General features: G+C 34.6%; 2 protein-coding genes across 5 annotated transcripts in view; both read right to left on the bottom strand.

The window, feature by feature from the left end:
* Positions 1-2,817: 2,817 nt before the first annotated feature.
* Positions 2,818-7,180, bottom strand: LOC108742456 (polypeptide N-acetylgalactosaminyltransferase 13). Of its 3 annotated transcripts, XM_025980697.1 has the most exons (8): positions 6,968-7,180; positions 6,345-6,460; positions 6,106-6,273; positions 5,768-6,046; positions 5,536-5,705; positions 4,732-5,473; positions 4,335-4,677; positions 2,818-3,655 (listed from the first exon to the last, which is right to left on the bottom strand). In XM_025980697.1, the coding sequence occupies exons 3-8, from the start codon at positions 6,246-6,248 to the stop codon at positions 3,446-3,448; spliced, it is 1,887 nt and encodes a 628-aa protein (XP_025836482.1). In that variant the 5' UTR covers positions 6,249-6,273; positions 6,345-6,460; positions 6,968-7,180; the 3' UTR covers positions 2,818-3,445. The 3 variants fall into 3 exon arrangements, with proteins under 3 accessions (XP_025836482.1, XP_025836481.1, XP_018333179.1); XM_025980696.1 differs by lacking the exon at positions 6,345-6,460 and having other exon boundaries at positions 6,968-7,179; XM_018477677.2 differs by lacking the exon at positions 6,345-6,460 and having other exon boundaries at positions 2,818-3,642; positions 6,968-7,174.
* Positions 7,181-10,498: 3,318 nt separating this feature from the next.
* Positions 10,499-15,885, bottom strand: part of LOC108742440 (ABC transporter G family member 14) — a 113,139-nt gene continuing 107,752 nt past the window's right edge. The window contains exons 6-9 of one of the 2 annotated variants that reach the window (XM_018477659.1): positions 13,222-13,572; positions 13,018-13,164; positions 12,684-12,957; positions 10,499-12,621 (exon numbers count right to left, since the gene is read on the bottom strand). In XM_018477659.1, the coding sequence (XP_018333161.1) occupies positions 12,432-12,621; positions 12,684-12,957; positions 13,018-13,164; positions 13,222-13,572 (962 nt within the window). In that variant the 3' untranslated portion in view covers positions 10,499-12,431. The remainder of the gene's footprint in view (positions 12,622-12,683; positions 12,958-13,017; positions 13,165-13,221; positions 13,573-15,885) is intronic. The other variant, XM_018477666.2, reaches the window with a different exon arrangement.

Below are 15,885 nucleotides of genomic sequence, written 5' to 3'. Positions count from 1 at the left end.
TTTACACGTTTCATTTTTTTATAGGTTCATCATTATCATTAGATGGTCCAGACTGGTTGGACACGTACCTCCACTATTTCCTATCCTGAGCTAATCTTCGCATTTCTCTTAAACTAGAACAACCCACATCCTTAACTATTTGCGAACAGTAATCTAATCTAGTTCTACCTCTACCCCTCTTAACTCCCGTTTGTGTCTCTAATATGTCTGACTAAACCTTTACGCCTGAGAAGGTGTCCAACTAACCTATCTCGCCTATTTCTTATTGACTTCCATAGAGTCCTCTGTTCTCCTATTTTTTTTTAATATCTCTTCATTTCTAACCTTCTCTATCCACGGTATCCTCATCATTCTCCTATAATACCACATTTCGAACGCTCCCTATACACCTTTAACAACCTTTGCTTTATATCTCTACTACTCCTTCCGTCCTGACTTATCTGACTTCCTAGATACCTCAAATCAGCCACTTCTTCTAATTCTTCGTCTCCCATCTTTATATTACCTATTTCCCTACTTTTTCTTCCCTTACATACCAGTATTTTTGTTTTATCGGCTAAGTGTAAATAATTTCTTTAAAATATCTAACGATCGGATTAACCAATACAACACAACGCCTGTTTTAGATCGTCAACTACGACTACTGTTATCCAATTCTCGGTACAGTAAAATTCCGCCGATGGTTGATGAATGATCTTTTGTCGGTTAGAAAAGTTGCGGTCTCGGATTTTAATCACACAGAAGAACAGAATTCCATTCGTATCTGGTAATGAATAATTAGATTATATCATTACAGTTGTTTCTGTCCTTGATGGTTGGAACAGTGTGACAACCACATGGAATTTAATAAAAAAATGGGCTTGTAAGTCACTAAAGATTTTGTCAAATACAATTGTAGACAATCACCTATTTAGCCGTAAAAAATTACAGTGTAAACTCTATATAACGACACTTAAGGGACTGAACATTTTTCGGCGTTATAAAGAGTGGTCGTTAAATGGAGGGAAATAAAAGATATTANAACTGACTCAAAATAAGACAAAATATATCCGTGTCTGCCCGGCTACTCACCTTCATGAAAAAAAAGGTCATATTTCAAATAATAACACCGACAAACGGATAAAGATATATTAGATAAAATAAAATTACAATTCCACCAATGATAATAAAAATAAAAAAATTACTCCAAAACGTAAATTATTGTTACAACTTAAGATTTCTTATGAATCCAGTCTATCACTCGCAGCAGCTCTTCTGAACAGAAATGTCTCATAATGTTATCTCGTATGCCCGTAATATTGCTATTTTATCAGTGGACGGCACATGGGAAGAAGCAGCTAATAATACGTGAAGATTGATTGCTAAGTAAACTAGCTAATAGTTGGCACAAAAAATTATTAAGTGTTGAGGAGACAGAATATATTATCTAAGGTATAAATGAAATAGTGTGCCCAAGTCGTTAAGTGTTTATATTGATTGAACAACAAGGCAGAAAGGATGGAGTTTCACAATTATTTGGGAGTTATTTTGGATTTGAATGTTAGATGGAAGAAACCATATACTATTCGTTTCAAGAAGTTAGAGATATGCCCCTTCCCTTTATTAGGATACGCTGGAGCATAATTCCAAATTCAATCATATTTGTCTGCGGAGCTCATTTATCCACTGATCATCTTGCAAGAACAACTTGTAGACAAAAGTGTACAGTACCATTTGTAAAATTATTTAAACTGCCTCGTTAAAATTTAAGAATATGCTTTATTTAAAAGCCTATTTAGCCAAAAATAATAACAANAAATCCTCCAAATATCTATTGGCATGTGACTGCACTGACTTGTGGTCATATAGGAACTAGCGCCAGGGTGTCAATTGTGTTTGTTGCATAGAAATTTATTGTCATAATTAATAAATACATAATAAAATTCTTAGGTATTCTTCAAAAAAATATAGAAGTAAAAAATATTGCAGTATTAACGTGATTAGTACAAGGAATGCAATATTTCGACATGAAGGAGCCGATTCAATAAATTAAAGAACTTAATTAACTGATAACAACATTTTAATTTCTTGTATCAAGTATCGTCATCATAAGGTCGTCAGTCCTACAATATCAATATCACAATACAGTATCACAGCTGATACAGCACACAATACAGTATCACAACTGACACCTTGGGAGTAGTTACAATAATGGCGAACCATGTACCAATTCTCACAAGAGTAGATTCCTACTTACGTTTTAGCCTCGAAGGGACCACATCCTGAAACAAGTTCCTTGTTTTTATCGTGGAAACTATCGAAATTACAATGAAGAAATGGACACAAGGTTCGTAAAAACTTAAGGGAAGCATTTACAGCAATAATTCATTACCAATAAAATTGATTATTACCATCAGTGGAAAAAGAATTATGATACAAAACTCCTTACACGAAAAGAAGAAATCGCACTGTCACTTGTCTTTTTTCTTAATACTTATATGTGGGTTCTTTATTTTCGTTAGATTTACGCCTGAGCAAGACCGCAAGAGATATTTCTATTAAAAATAATATGTATTTATTATACGCACAATCCGAACAATTAATACGTCAAGCCCACCCAATTACATAACCGCCGTACAACTAAATCGGCGCATACATATTTATAAATAAATAAAGTAAATAATTAATATATAAATAAAACAAAAGTAGTTATTGAACACAATGTAACACGACAGCACTTATACATATATTCATCTGTGTAGTTGACTGTTTGTGGTGTATAAAAATGCTGCTTCGGATTACGATAATCAAGGTACGCCTCCGTAATAAAAATAACCATCTGATTATCATATCTTTATTAAGTCGAATGTATAAAAATATACATCACAGTTATTACTTATTACATTATTTATATATGCTAAATACGAAGCAATTATTGTCACAAAAATATACTCCATAAATCTTTTTTAATCAAATTCGCTCTAGATTTGTACGGAAATACCTGTGAGATTTGTGTAAAAATTCATGCTTTATTGATACCGGAGCGTACCTTCCATATTACCTACGTATCCATGAACAGATCAACTAACAGCCAAATAAAAACATTCGTAAATAAAATATGTCAGTTAATGATTTGGTACAAGATAAATAAATATGTATCTATTTAGTATTATTATTAAATAATTAGGCACAGGTTAGTAAAAAATGAAGATGACATCAGCTGACACTTTTTGGAATGTTTTGAAGCTTGAATTACTTGTAGATAAGTACAATATATGTTACTGTTCCGGCTATCAGTTTTGTTAGAACCATTGAATAACTTAATTTATGAAAAAAAGAAAATAATTGAAAAGCGTATTAACCGGATTCAGCATCCTTTGTGAAATATTAAATTATATTTACATAAAAAAAGTTTGAAAATGCAAATAGAGAGCTAAATAATCTGTAATAAGCTCCGATGACGTTGTTATAAACAATATTTGTCTGGACAATTGTCCAATTCAAGTGGTTTGCATGGTTGTATCACTTCCATGGATGAGGTTCCAATATCCACTTTTGGGTCCGCACTCCTGTACAATTTGAAATTATCAGTCCATCTTCGAAAGTCTTCGAGGATGAGACATCCAAGCAGAAACCATTTGTCGCATGGACTAGTTCTTGAGTCTAGAGCAAAGAACTGTTGATGATTGATTCATTTAGTTGATATTAAAACAATCAACCAAATGTTTCACAAATTTTTCGTTACTCTCGCTTTGGGCTAAATTGTCGCCATCCGTAATCCTCATCAATTAAAGTTTCCATTTGCAACTTTATCCTCGGCATAATTCTTTATTAGTTCAATAATTTAGAAAACAATATACTTATATAAACCTAATATTTTAAGTAGTATTCTCCTTCTGAGGAAGAATTTAGAAAAGAAGGGTTTGTATTTTAAAAGTCTTATTAGTTGAAAGAGAATAGGATTCTTCTCGTAAAAGTGCTTTTTTGTAATATCTCTGTCGTGGATCTAGCTTAGCATGTACGATGGATGGGTACCATTAGCATTATGTCAGTTTTTTTAGAAAAGATGCTCTAAAGCAATGCATTGCAAGTCGCATCACGATTTTCTTAATTGACACTTAAAATCCATACGGAATTTTAAGGCAAGCACTTTTGCAAAATGTATAAACAAAATTTTAGTAAAGCACATTATAATGTTTTGGGCATTTTATTGAAAACACTAGACATTAGTCGAAGTTATTAGTTCTCATCAGCACACCATAGATCGTTTCAACAAATCGGTTTAATTTAAAGCAAATGCTTCTAAATCTTTCCATTTTATCACCATTAACGAAAAAGAAATGATTGTAAATTACCTTTTTGTTGTACTTCCACCTTTGTCTTCTGGTACCACTACAAGCCATGATTCTGACTTTGTGCAAACTGTTTACTGTTGTCTCGGGAGCATCCAAACACACCGAATCATCGGTCATTATAATTCCATCTTCCGTCATGACGAACATTTCAACAGTTAAAGATTTATTGACACATATATTAATATTGGCCAATCCCATTGGCTGATTGGAAGATTCTTTTCCTATGGGTTTTATGAGGCATTGGTCTTTCTCTAAATTTCTAATACGTCCAAAGAAACGACTTTCTGTTGGAAAGAAGTGCTGGGGCCAAATATTCTCCAGATACCATCTAAAGCTTTGGCATCTGTAAGATGAAATGAAAAAGAAAACTACCAAAAAATGTTTAATGAAATCTTACTTCAATTTGTCTCTTAATTTTATCCTTTGCTGAACGTCTTGCAGTTCTTTGGCCTTTCTTGCTTCGTTGTTAAATTTGAAATAGAAGTCACCCCACTCATCCATCCATACCATAGCAACCCTGGCTAGATTAGAATACAATGTTTCCCCAATACCACCAGGAAACGTATACGGAGATGATTTTCTAAACAAATGGCCTACATGTGAACAAGGAGCAATTACCACCTTTCCTCCACATTGCCAAACTCTAAAAGAGATTTCCAAATTTTCTCCTCCCCATATCTTCATTCCTTCATCGTAACCTCCAATTTCAAAGAAGTACTCCTTACTGATAGCAAAAAGTCCGCCGGCCATTGCAGGCGTATGGAATGGACGCGTAATGTTTTGCTTCCGTTTCTGGAGCTCTCTATTTCCGAGAGTGTACCAACGAAACTGAAGATTCCAATTGAAGGCCCCCCAATGAAGTTCGAAGCTTTTTATATAAGCAAACGTGTTGTCGTTTATGATGTCTATTACTGGACAGACAACCGTTGTGCGATCTTCTGCGATGGGTGCCAAAAGACTTTCCAACCATCCAATGGTACATTCACAATGGGCATCCAAAAACACCAACGAGGCTCCTTTAGCTTCTCGCGAACCCATCATACGTGCATGGACCAATCCTATCCGGGTTTTACTACGAAGGATTTTGGTTGGAACTGGTAACTTTTTAATGTATTCGTCCAATGGATCACGTAAGAAGTCTGCAAAGAACGATTGAAACATAGTGGATGGGAACACTCGTTGAAAAAGACAATTGACCCACCTCGTTCACTGGCATCATCTACTAATATGATTTCCTCCAAGAGCTCTTCTGGTGATCTATTAATTACGCTCCATACCGTTCTGAATAATGTTGACCAAGCTTCATTATGGAAAACAATTATTATGCTTGCTTTGGGATATGAATTATAATCTTTGTACAAAAATTTACACCTGTAAGCAAATTAAACAGATACTCGCAGGATGTCTGTTATTAACGAATTAATTTCACTCACTTTTTTCTTCTTACATCTGGCAATGTTCTATTCAAAGGAATTCTATCACTTGCTAACAAATTAAAACGATTTATTTGAAATATTTGCTGGGACACCAACAAATCTTTCGGCTCAATTATCACTGGAAACCCATTCTTTCCTGCATCCGGCATTGGAGAGTAGTTATTTCGATTAATTACATTCTTATCAGCATTGGGTATATTTTCGACAGCGTTTCCGATGTAATGACCAACTATTACTTTCACACCCCTGTGATCAACGTATTCCTCCTGATTGTGCCTAGAAGATTAAAAGCAATAATCTATGGAATTGCTACATTCAATCCCATCTTCTCATACCTGAAGACATGTTTGTTTGATGGTGTTGACTTTTCTTCTAATCGATTACTTCTTTTCCAAACAATTATCAATGCGCAAATAAATAAAAACAATATTGCCTGCCACAATCTTCGACATCGTCTATATGGTCCAGGAGTAAGCATGTCTTCCGTGATACACTTACCATGCCTAAATCGTTATTTTTATATCTTTCGACTACAGCTTATTTACTAAAATGCTGATAGGAAAATCAAACTGACCTATGATAACCCTATGGACGCAATTATTTGTTTTAATCATCAACTCATAGTACCCTTTTCATTTTTCGTTATGATTAAGAGAAGGTTATGTGAAAATGTGGATTTATTTTTTGAGGCTGAAATACAATTGCAATTTTTTATAATGCGATAATGCCTGTATTTTTGAATTTTGGGAAAAACATCCGATTTGTGTATGTGTCACCATCTTTCGTGCAGTAGAAGAAACTGGTGTACGAGTTCGCTAGTACACATAGGAGCTAGCAGGAGAGCGGCTAGATTACGATACTTTCGATATGTTGTTTTATAACTTTACATTATTATACGAACTTTCTTGCCAAAAATCTTTAATAATGTTAGTGTTATTTAAATATTTTATTAATAATTTATAATAAACTGATTAACAGGTTTCAAAAATTAAGTCTCCAAAAAATTGTTTGCAGTTATCTACAATTTTAATGCAGTTACTTAAGTACGTATGGCGTTTATTAAGTAAAGGTGGGAATGTAATTAATTCATCTTCGTACCAAATGGACTTTTTACAACGTTTAATGGGGTTGCAGATTTTGTAAAACAGGTGAAATTACTTGCAGTTACTTTTAGAAAAATATAAACTAGTCACTCACCTTCAAAGTTGGTCACAACATGTAATAATCACAAAAAGATATTTCTCACTTCGGATGGACACCATCACAGCGAAATCGTAATAACGACCTTGAACCCAAGTATTAACGTAAAGTAAATTTTCTTGAGAGAGGAACAATAAATATGTATAGAGTATTTACTTACTACCCACTTGTACAAGTCGTGTGTATTTGAAACTTGTTCAATGTGGAAGTGCATAATTATGTACGCATATGTGTATAATTAACGGTAAATGATTTGAAGATGTGTAGACAAAACTATGTGTTTTTGCGTAACGTTACTGTTATCATAAATTTTGGAAAAAATTATTGTCGGAGCTTTCTCTTTCATTGACCCACAAACGAAAACATATCCAGAGACTATTTGCGAAATATTAAAAAGCATCTAGTTAATGCCATTCGTATTTTTATTAATACAGCTTTAGTTTTTTTTTTTTTACTGCCATCGTTTCTCCAGAAGAGGATAAAAATCCATAATTCTTCAGATGTACTCAAATTTTAAGTACATGTTTGATCAAGTTATTTAATTTCAAAATAAAGTTCCTTTAGACCACCTAACTGCATGTATCAATTCATCTATAAATTGTAACTAAAATTGAATGAATTAAGGGAATAAAATATTTGGATTCTGATTTTACGTCTTTATATGATACCTACAGATGAATATCCAAGTCAAACTAGCAAAACAAGCTGACCTATGGAACAATTTTAAACACTTCTTCCTGTGCTCATAACTTTTATCCCTGCCTGGATACAAAGCTGAAATTCTTTTCAGAATGAAGTTCTTTTAGACCAACCAACTCTATGAATCAATTTGGTTTCAATTAGGTACATCTAGAAATTATAACCAAAATTGAATTAATTACGGAAGATCATGAGTTTCCTTAGTTTACTTTCCATTATCAGCATTTAAGGCTCTTTGAGTTTTGAACAAAATTTTTGAATTCTGACTTTGCGTTTCCTTATGATACCTAAAGATGAATATCCAGATCAAATTAGAAAAATGGGCTGGCTTAAGGAACCATATCAAACACTTTTTCCCACCTTCATAACTTTTATCGTCTGGATACAAAGCTGACATTAATTTAAATATTGAAGTTCTTTTAGACGTGCTGACTGTATGGATCAATTTGGTTTCAGTGAGGTACCTACCTTTAGAAATTGTAACTAAAATTGAACGAATTACGGAAGATCATGAGTCGGTTATGTTTGAATACAAAATCCTTAGTTTGCTTTCCATTAATAACATTTAAGGCTCTTTGGATTTTGAATAAAATTTTTGGATTTTGATTTTACGTCTTTATATGATACCTACAGGTGAATATCTAAGTCAAACTAGCAAAACAAGCTAACCTATGGAAGAATTTCGAACACTTCTTCCCATGCTTATAACTTTTATCCCTGCCTGGATACAAAGCTGAAATTAATTTCAAAATGAAGTTCTTTTAGACCAGCTGACTGTATGGATCAATTTGGTTCCTATTAGGTACCTCTAGAAATTGTAACAAAAATTGAATGAATTACGGAAGTTCATGAGTTTTTTATGTTTGAAAACAAAATCCTTAGTTTGCTTTCCATTAATAACATTTAAGGCTCTTTGTATTTTGAATAAAATTTTTGGATTCTGATTTTACGTCTTCATATGATACCTACAGATGAATAATAAATCCAGGTTAAACTAGCAAAACAAGCTGACCTATGGAACAATTTCAAACACTTCTTTCCATGCTCATAACTTTTATCCCTGCCTGGATACAAAGCTGAAATTCATTTCAAAATGAAGTTCTTTTAGACCAGCTAACTGTATGGATCAATGTGGTTCCTTTTAGGTATTTCTAGAAATTGTAACCAAAACTGAATGAATTAAGGAAAATCATGAGTTGTCTGTGTTTGAATACGAAATCTTTAGTTTGCGTTCCATTAGTCAAACTTGGTATATTTGGTAATGACTGAGCAGGCACCAAAACTAAGAAATTGATTGGTATTTCTTTCTTTGGTAATTTTTGGCTTAAGTTCTGAATTGATAGTTTTCACATGTTACAAAGGAAATAAAATGTGGTAATAATAAAAGTCTTTATTGATTGTAATGATGAATAATCGTATAAATAAATCTTAAATGAAGAGGCTAAGACTAGCTATAACAAACTACGTACAGGGTTTTGTACACTTTACACATAATATGTAGTATGGAAGTAATATTGAGAAGGTTAAAATTCTAACATTTAGTACGATATGGATATAAAAAGGCCCACACAATAATCAGCCGTTGTGATCTACACTTCGGCTCTGACGATTGCTCTTTCTTCGAAAGCTTTTTGAAATGTGGGCATGTAGTGTAAGTCACAAAAGAAAGCGATATTAGATGCAAACATTTAGATGTATGTATGTATGTATGTTGTAATAATAGTGGTAGATAGTAATAATATTTCCTATGTCACAATTTTGTACGAATTATTCTAACGTCTTGATGTAGTAACAGTCATCCATTTTCGACAACGACATTCCCTTCGATTTATTATTTATTTATTATACATATTAAGGCATAACCATTAGCTGAAGTAATAATTGGTTCGTTTCAAAAGAATTTCAATGTTTCTAAAAACGGTTCAAAGGGAGCGTCGTTGACATCAACACAGTAAATTTTTTTGGCTATCAAAGTGCAAATACTCATCAAAAATGGCAGTATTTGTTTGGTCAGTTCTTAAAGCTAAAACACTATACTTCCAAAAATTACATAAGAGGAAATACTTAGGTAAAAATGCAAGCTGCATACAGCAAATACAAAATGTATTATCTTACATGATATTGTAAATGAAATCTTCAAGAACTGCCGAAATCGTTTCGGCGTTTTTGAAGAAATCTTTTGATCCCAGTGTCCATTCGTAAGTTTGTGATTTTCGATTTCGTAATCAAGATTCATGCTCCATATCATTTGTGGGTATCATGTTCAACTCAACGCATGTGTTACATTTCATTCCGATGAACAAAAAAAGTAAATTTGCAAGTGTACGTCCGAGATTTCCGAAACACTTGTAAAAAAAAATCCGTTGTCTGTAAAGTCGGTTTACTGACGATAGTTGAACGTGACAACGTCATAAAAAAATACTGATGGAATGGTTTCATTTTTCAAAAGAAAATTTTAATTNTAAAGGTTACATCAAATTAATGAAGAAAAATTGTCGTTGCTGTCACGCCCTTGTCTGGAATCGAGCCTAAGCCCTTGGATTTACGCACCAATTCCTTACCATTAAGCTGCGAAAGATGACAGCAGTAACAACGACATTTATTATTTTTATTTAATAAAGATTAAGATTTTACAATTTTTCAAACATTAATTAAATGGAAATGTATTATTGTATAGCAGCTGTCCACGCGGACGCATCGCTCACTCAAGTAGGAGAGAGACAGATGTCGAACGCTGCCGAACGCGGAGGCCGATTGTGCCTCTTTGTCGCTCGTTCCGCGCTCTCGCTTGCACTTCAAGCCTTAAATGGAACGCCTCAGAGCGAGGTAACGCCGCATGAGTCGCGTTTTTTCGTGCGTGCAGCCGGGGCTCCATCAAATTATAAGACGTTGTCACGTCAATATCACCACGCTTCAAACACAAAACAAACGAAATCGTGCCTTAACTCGAAAAGACAAATAAATTTGTAATTATAATTCGTTTGATAGGTTGGCATCAATCAATTTTGGGACACACTTCCGGGACTTGTACAATAAATAGACAGATGTTTTACACTTACATGGGTACTTTGCTATTAATTATGTATATGGTTATTTTACACCGTCCAACACAGCATGTTCGTCAGCTGATGGCGAGAGATGAAACAAACATGTTCTCCTATGACTGACCGAATGTATGTACAACGTGAACTGTCAACAATGTCTGTGAGGACCAAACTTTGACTAAGTTTGCTGTGAACACTGACTGGTAATCATAATCTCAGATAAAATAGCGACAAAAATAAATGAATAAACGCACCCTACAATTCAAACAATTTCAATCGTCGATACATGGCAAAAACGGATTATCCGGCTTTTAGCTTTTACTGAGCTCTAACCAGATCTGGCAGTTCATTGTAGCTGGTGATTAATTGTAAAGGCACACATAACGGAACCAATTTCACTCTTTCGCAGTTTCCGATTTACGAAAAAGTTACATTAACAAATGGAAACAATTAAGGCACTATCTACGTCCAAAAATTTTTGGTTACGGTCATTCACACCACTTCGACAAATGAGGTTAGAAAATTGATTTGAGCATTCAAACGTACGATATTTTGGAATTGATTTAAAAACAAACGCATTTGATAATGTAATATTTTCGTAAATCATTCAACAACACATTTAAATCAGTATGTAGCTAGAGAAGAATTACAACATCCCTGGTTCTTCTATATAGGTTCAATTCTACAAAGACAACGTAACAGAAAACCTAAACACTAAGGGTTGTTTGTTACTTCTATTGTCGTTTTTTTTTACGTTTTGTGCGGCATCTTTTTAGACTTGACGGTCTTTGGCATTGAACAAGAAAACTGGGATGGCACTTCAGGCAGGTAACATTTTAGTAACGGGTTGGGTAATGCACATTTACGAAGAATTTCTTGTAATTGTAATAAATACATCACTGCATTACAAAAAAATATATATAAAAACTAAGTTTCTAAAAACTGGAAGAAGTCACTTATTGTGTATTATATATATAGACATAATATACATTATATTTGAAAAAAACAACTGTAAATTTTTCGTCAGTAACCGAATTGCCTACAGCAGTGAAATTCATTTTTTTTTTTTGTAATGTGATGTTCATATTGTGATGTTTCACGTGTTACATTGTCTTATCTCAGACACCAAATCATACAGAATAGAGTAATTTATTTAGCGTATGTAGACTTACCTTGATTATAAATTATTTCGAAAAAATTTATTCAGCGTCAACAAGTATTAATATGATAGTCATTTTCATGTAATCAACGATTGCCTAAATGTAACAATTTTGAATATATCAACAATATCAATAATAATAATAATAATAATAATAATAATAGAGTAGTAATAATAATAATTTATCAGGAGTACCTACAACCCTCCCATAATATACAATCAAGGTCACGTCTCCAACCTCTTGCACACGAAATTAGTTGGAATGAATACGTCGGCTTTTAAAAAATATACAAGAACTTAACTTAAAAACATTACAAGAACTAATAGTAAAGTATTCTAGCTTAAATTTAATAATATTTAGCACAGCCAGTTCAGAATAATCTGTACGAAACAGTCACTTTTTTTTATATTATTATACTTTAAAAAACAGTACGAGTACAAAACAACAAACAGTCTCTGCAGCTATTATCAAGCTTAAATATCAATAACGACGAGTTAATGTCCCAGGAGGATTTTCTGGGAATTATCACATTTGGTTATGGGAGAGGTTACGAAATGGTCACTTGGGAGTGCGAAAGTATCGGAGCACAACGTAGCCCAGTACTCGAAACACTAACAGGAACACCAACAACACCAACGTGTTCGCCCATAGCGGGAGGTAGCTACCCTGCGCCTCTAAAATGGCATCTGTCGGTATGTGACTCACGTTGCTCTTGCCACATACTTCAAACTTCGACTGCGCTGCGCATCTGGAAAAGCATGCAAACTAAATAACACTTTGCAACTAGAATTAAAAAGAAGGAAAGATTACCGAATCGGCCCTTCGCTGAACTCGACGATTTGCATATTCTGGTACGCGTAATGTACCATGGAGAAGTACCTCATCCACGTAAACCAAGGTGGAATATTGGTAGCCAAATAACCTCCAAATAGTTGCGTTGCCAACGTGTACAGGGCACTTATAGTGATGCTCACTTGCATGTCCATACACGAAGCGCCGATAAAGAAACCAACGCTTTGGGCTACCACCGTGTTCAAGAGAAGAAATCCCAGAAGTGTTAAAAACACAGTTGGTGAGTGAAACCCTACAAAACGAAGACTTGAATGAAGACTTGTTTTAAACATACCTAGTGGTTAATTCGTACCTAGCATGGGATACGAAATCAGATGGTAAATTGCTGGAAGTGTGATAATAAGAGGTAATTCGCCCATCATCTTCGCTAAATAATATGCCGATAGCCTGTAGGCTCCCGATCTTCGTTCTTTATAAATCACTTCTCTTTCTGGTGGAACTGTAATTGATAATTAAATTATCTTGACCGTCACAATTATTTATCAGTTTAACGTACACGAACTGAGGGCTCCGAAATGAGCAAATAACATCCAGTAAGTGGTAGAGAAGAACATCCAACCTTGGATATCGTGTAAAGCTTCTTCTTTCCGATCCAGCTGGAACCAAAGCAGTCCCGCCAGAAGTCCCAGTCCTAATGTTTGAATAAGATTTAACTTTGATAGCATACGTGGTCTTGCTTCGAGAAAATTTCGTTGAGATAACACTTTAAATTGAGTCCAAAAACTTGTTGGCCACGAAAAATAACAATCCGACTCACTAGTTTCAGAACTAACTGAAGACGATGCATGAGAATGAGTGTCTAACCACAAACGTTTCACTTCTGGATCCATCGCATTTAACGTATCTTCTGAAAGAATTGAGAATAACATACAATGAGACGTTCGTTTCAGTTATACGTAACTCATAACTTTACAAAATAAATTCGGATGATCCGAAGAAAAAATAGTTTTTTAAGAATATTCCACCACCCTGAAAATGATTAAGTTCAAGCTTGGATGCAAATCGTTATTACTTTAAACGGGAGCACCTACGAGTAACTCATACACATAATAGTAACAACGATAATCTGACCTTGACCTTGTAAATAAAACAGCTGAAGCGTAAGACTTTAAATACATGGTTCTTTATGTAGTGATTTCTTTATTGAATGAATCAGCTGAAACGCTTAACGTCACGACATGGGAATGTATTGTACTACCAAAACGAACAAAATATAAGAACATGCCATTTTTTTTTTCAATATACACGTATGTATTTATATCCGACTTCTTTTCTAATTATTACCGAACCAACCCTTAGAAGGAAGGGTACGATTGCAACTCCTATTCGATTTTATTATTTCTGAAGGGTGCAATTAACGTTAAATCCATAAGTAGTTACTTTTCACACATGCAAGAATTTTCGATTTATGAAGATTATGAAGCGACATTATCCATTCCTAGTGGATCTGGATTTGAGAAGAAACGGTTACAAGCGATTTAAGAAATTACTATCTTCTTCTTCAAGTGTCATATCTCTGAGTATAAGGTTCGTAGTCACCATTGCTATTTCTACTTTAGACGTGGCCACTTAAAAAGTTGGTTAGAAGTGTATTTGATCCACTATCCCAGGTTTTGCAACCTTTAGATTCTTCTTTTGTTTACATCCTGGATTATCAACTGTAGAAGTTCACATTTCTTTTCTCTCATAATAGGTTTGTCCCAGGTCTTCTATCTCACGTCCTTTGACTGTTAACAGTCTCTCTTTCCTTGCCCATGCGTCTCAGAACCTCTGCATTTGTTCTTTTATCCATCTATGATATTCTGAGGATTCTTCTATACATCCACACTCTAAACCTCCAATCTTTTAAATTACTATCATCATCATCATCATAAAGTCATCAGTCCTAAGTCTGGTTGGACACGTACCTCCACTCTTTCCTATCCTGAGCTAAACTTCGCATTTCCCTAAAACTAGAACAACCCACATCCTTAACTATTTGCGAAGAGTAATCTAATCTAGGTCTACCTCTACCCCTCCTAACTCCTGTTTNTGACGATAGTTGAACGTGACAACGTCATAAAAAAATACTGATGGAATGGTTTCATTTTTCAAAAGAAAATTTTAATTTTATTTGTTTGATAGATATTTTGTATGAATATAGAAAAGGAGGTAAATGGAAATGTATTATTGTATAGCAGCTGTCCACGCGGACGCATCGCTCACTCAAGTAGGAGAGAGACAGATGTCGAACGCTGCCGGGTGTGACAATAGCAACAATTTTTCCCTCATTAATTTGAGATAGCGTGTGGTGGGTAAAAAAAAATCAGAAATTGAATTTTCAGTATAATATTTCATATTAAGTAATTTTAGGTGGTGTTATATCCTCATATAAATAATGATATCTATTGGCAACACCAATTAAATGAACATTACATATAAAGCAATTGCTATGAATTCTCATTCTTTTTCTTTGAATTCAAAATATCCACCGAGACAATAGAAAATCCTTGATTAAAGTAACGATCTCTCTCATAAACCATTGCCTTGCATGTCTTTGTTACGTAGTAGTTATCTACATATACGAATCCCAGGTTAGAAGGCAAAGGAGGTCGTTCAACGTGCCAGTAACGAGATCTTACTCTCATCAAGGTGACTACTGTTACAGAAGCACTTTAATTTATGTTACGTACATGTCGGGACATACATATATAGCAAGTAGAAGCCGTGTTAACCAAGTTAAGGGCTCATATAGACATTCGCCCGTCTTCTAAGTATCACTAGTGAGCAACAAACCCACCAGCTCTGCTGCTTCCTGAAACTGATCCGAGAGTATTCTACTACAAACAAGTATCTTGCTACCGGAAGGTACTAGGTATGCGAAATTGCCACACGTCGCGTCGTTTCAAACATAGTGTCATGTTCACGAACTAAAGTTTGCATCGCGACGACGGCCGACGGTCGACCTCTACAAGCATCGCCGTCGTGAACCTGCTCCTGGCATATGACGCCTTACACAGGGTTGCCACATCATTTTTTGACGTGACAACGTCTTATAATTCGATGGAGCCGGCTACACGCACGAAAAAACATGACTCATGCGGCGTTACCTCGCTCTGAGGCGTTCCATTTAAGGCTTGAAGTGCAAGCGAGAGCGCGGAACGAGCGACAAAGAGGCACA

Source organism: Agrilus planipennis, unplaced genomic scaffold (assembly GCF_000699045.2).
Source record: "Agrilus planipennis isolate EAB-ADULT unplaced genomic scaffold, Apla_2.0 scaffold3, whole genome shotgun sequence".
Taxonomy (NCBI): domain Eukaryota; kingdom Metazoa; phylum Arthropoda; class Insecta; order Coleoptera; family Buprestidae; genus Agrilus; species Agrilus planipennis.
The sequence above is the reverse complement of the archived record's forward strand: the minus strand, read 5'-3'. Positions and strand labels throughout refer to the sequence as shown.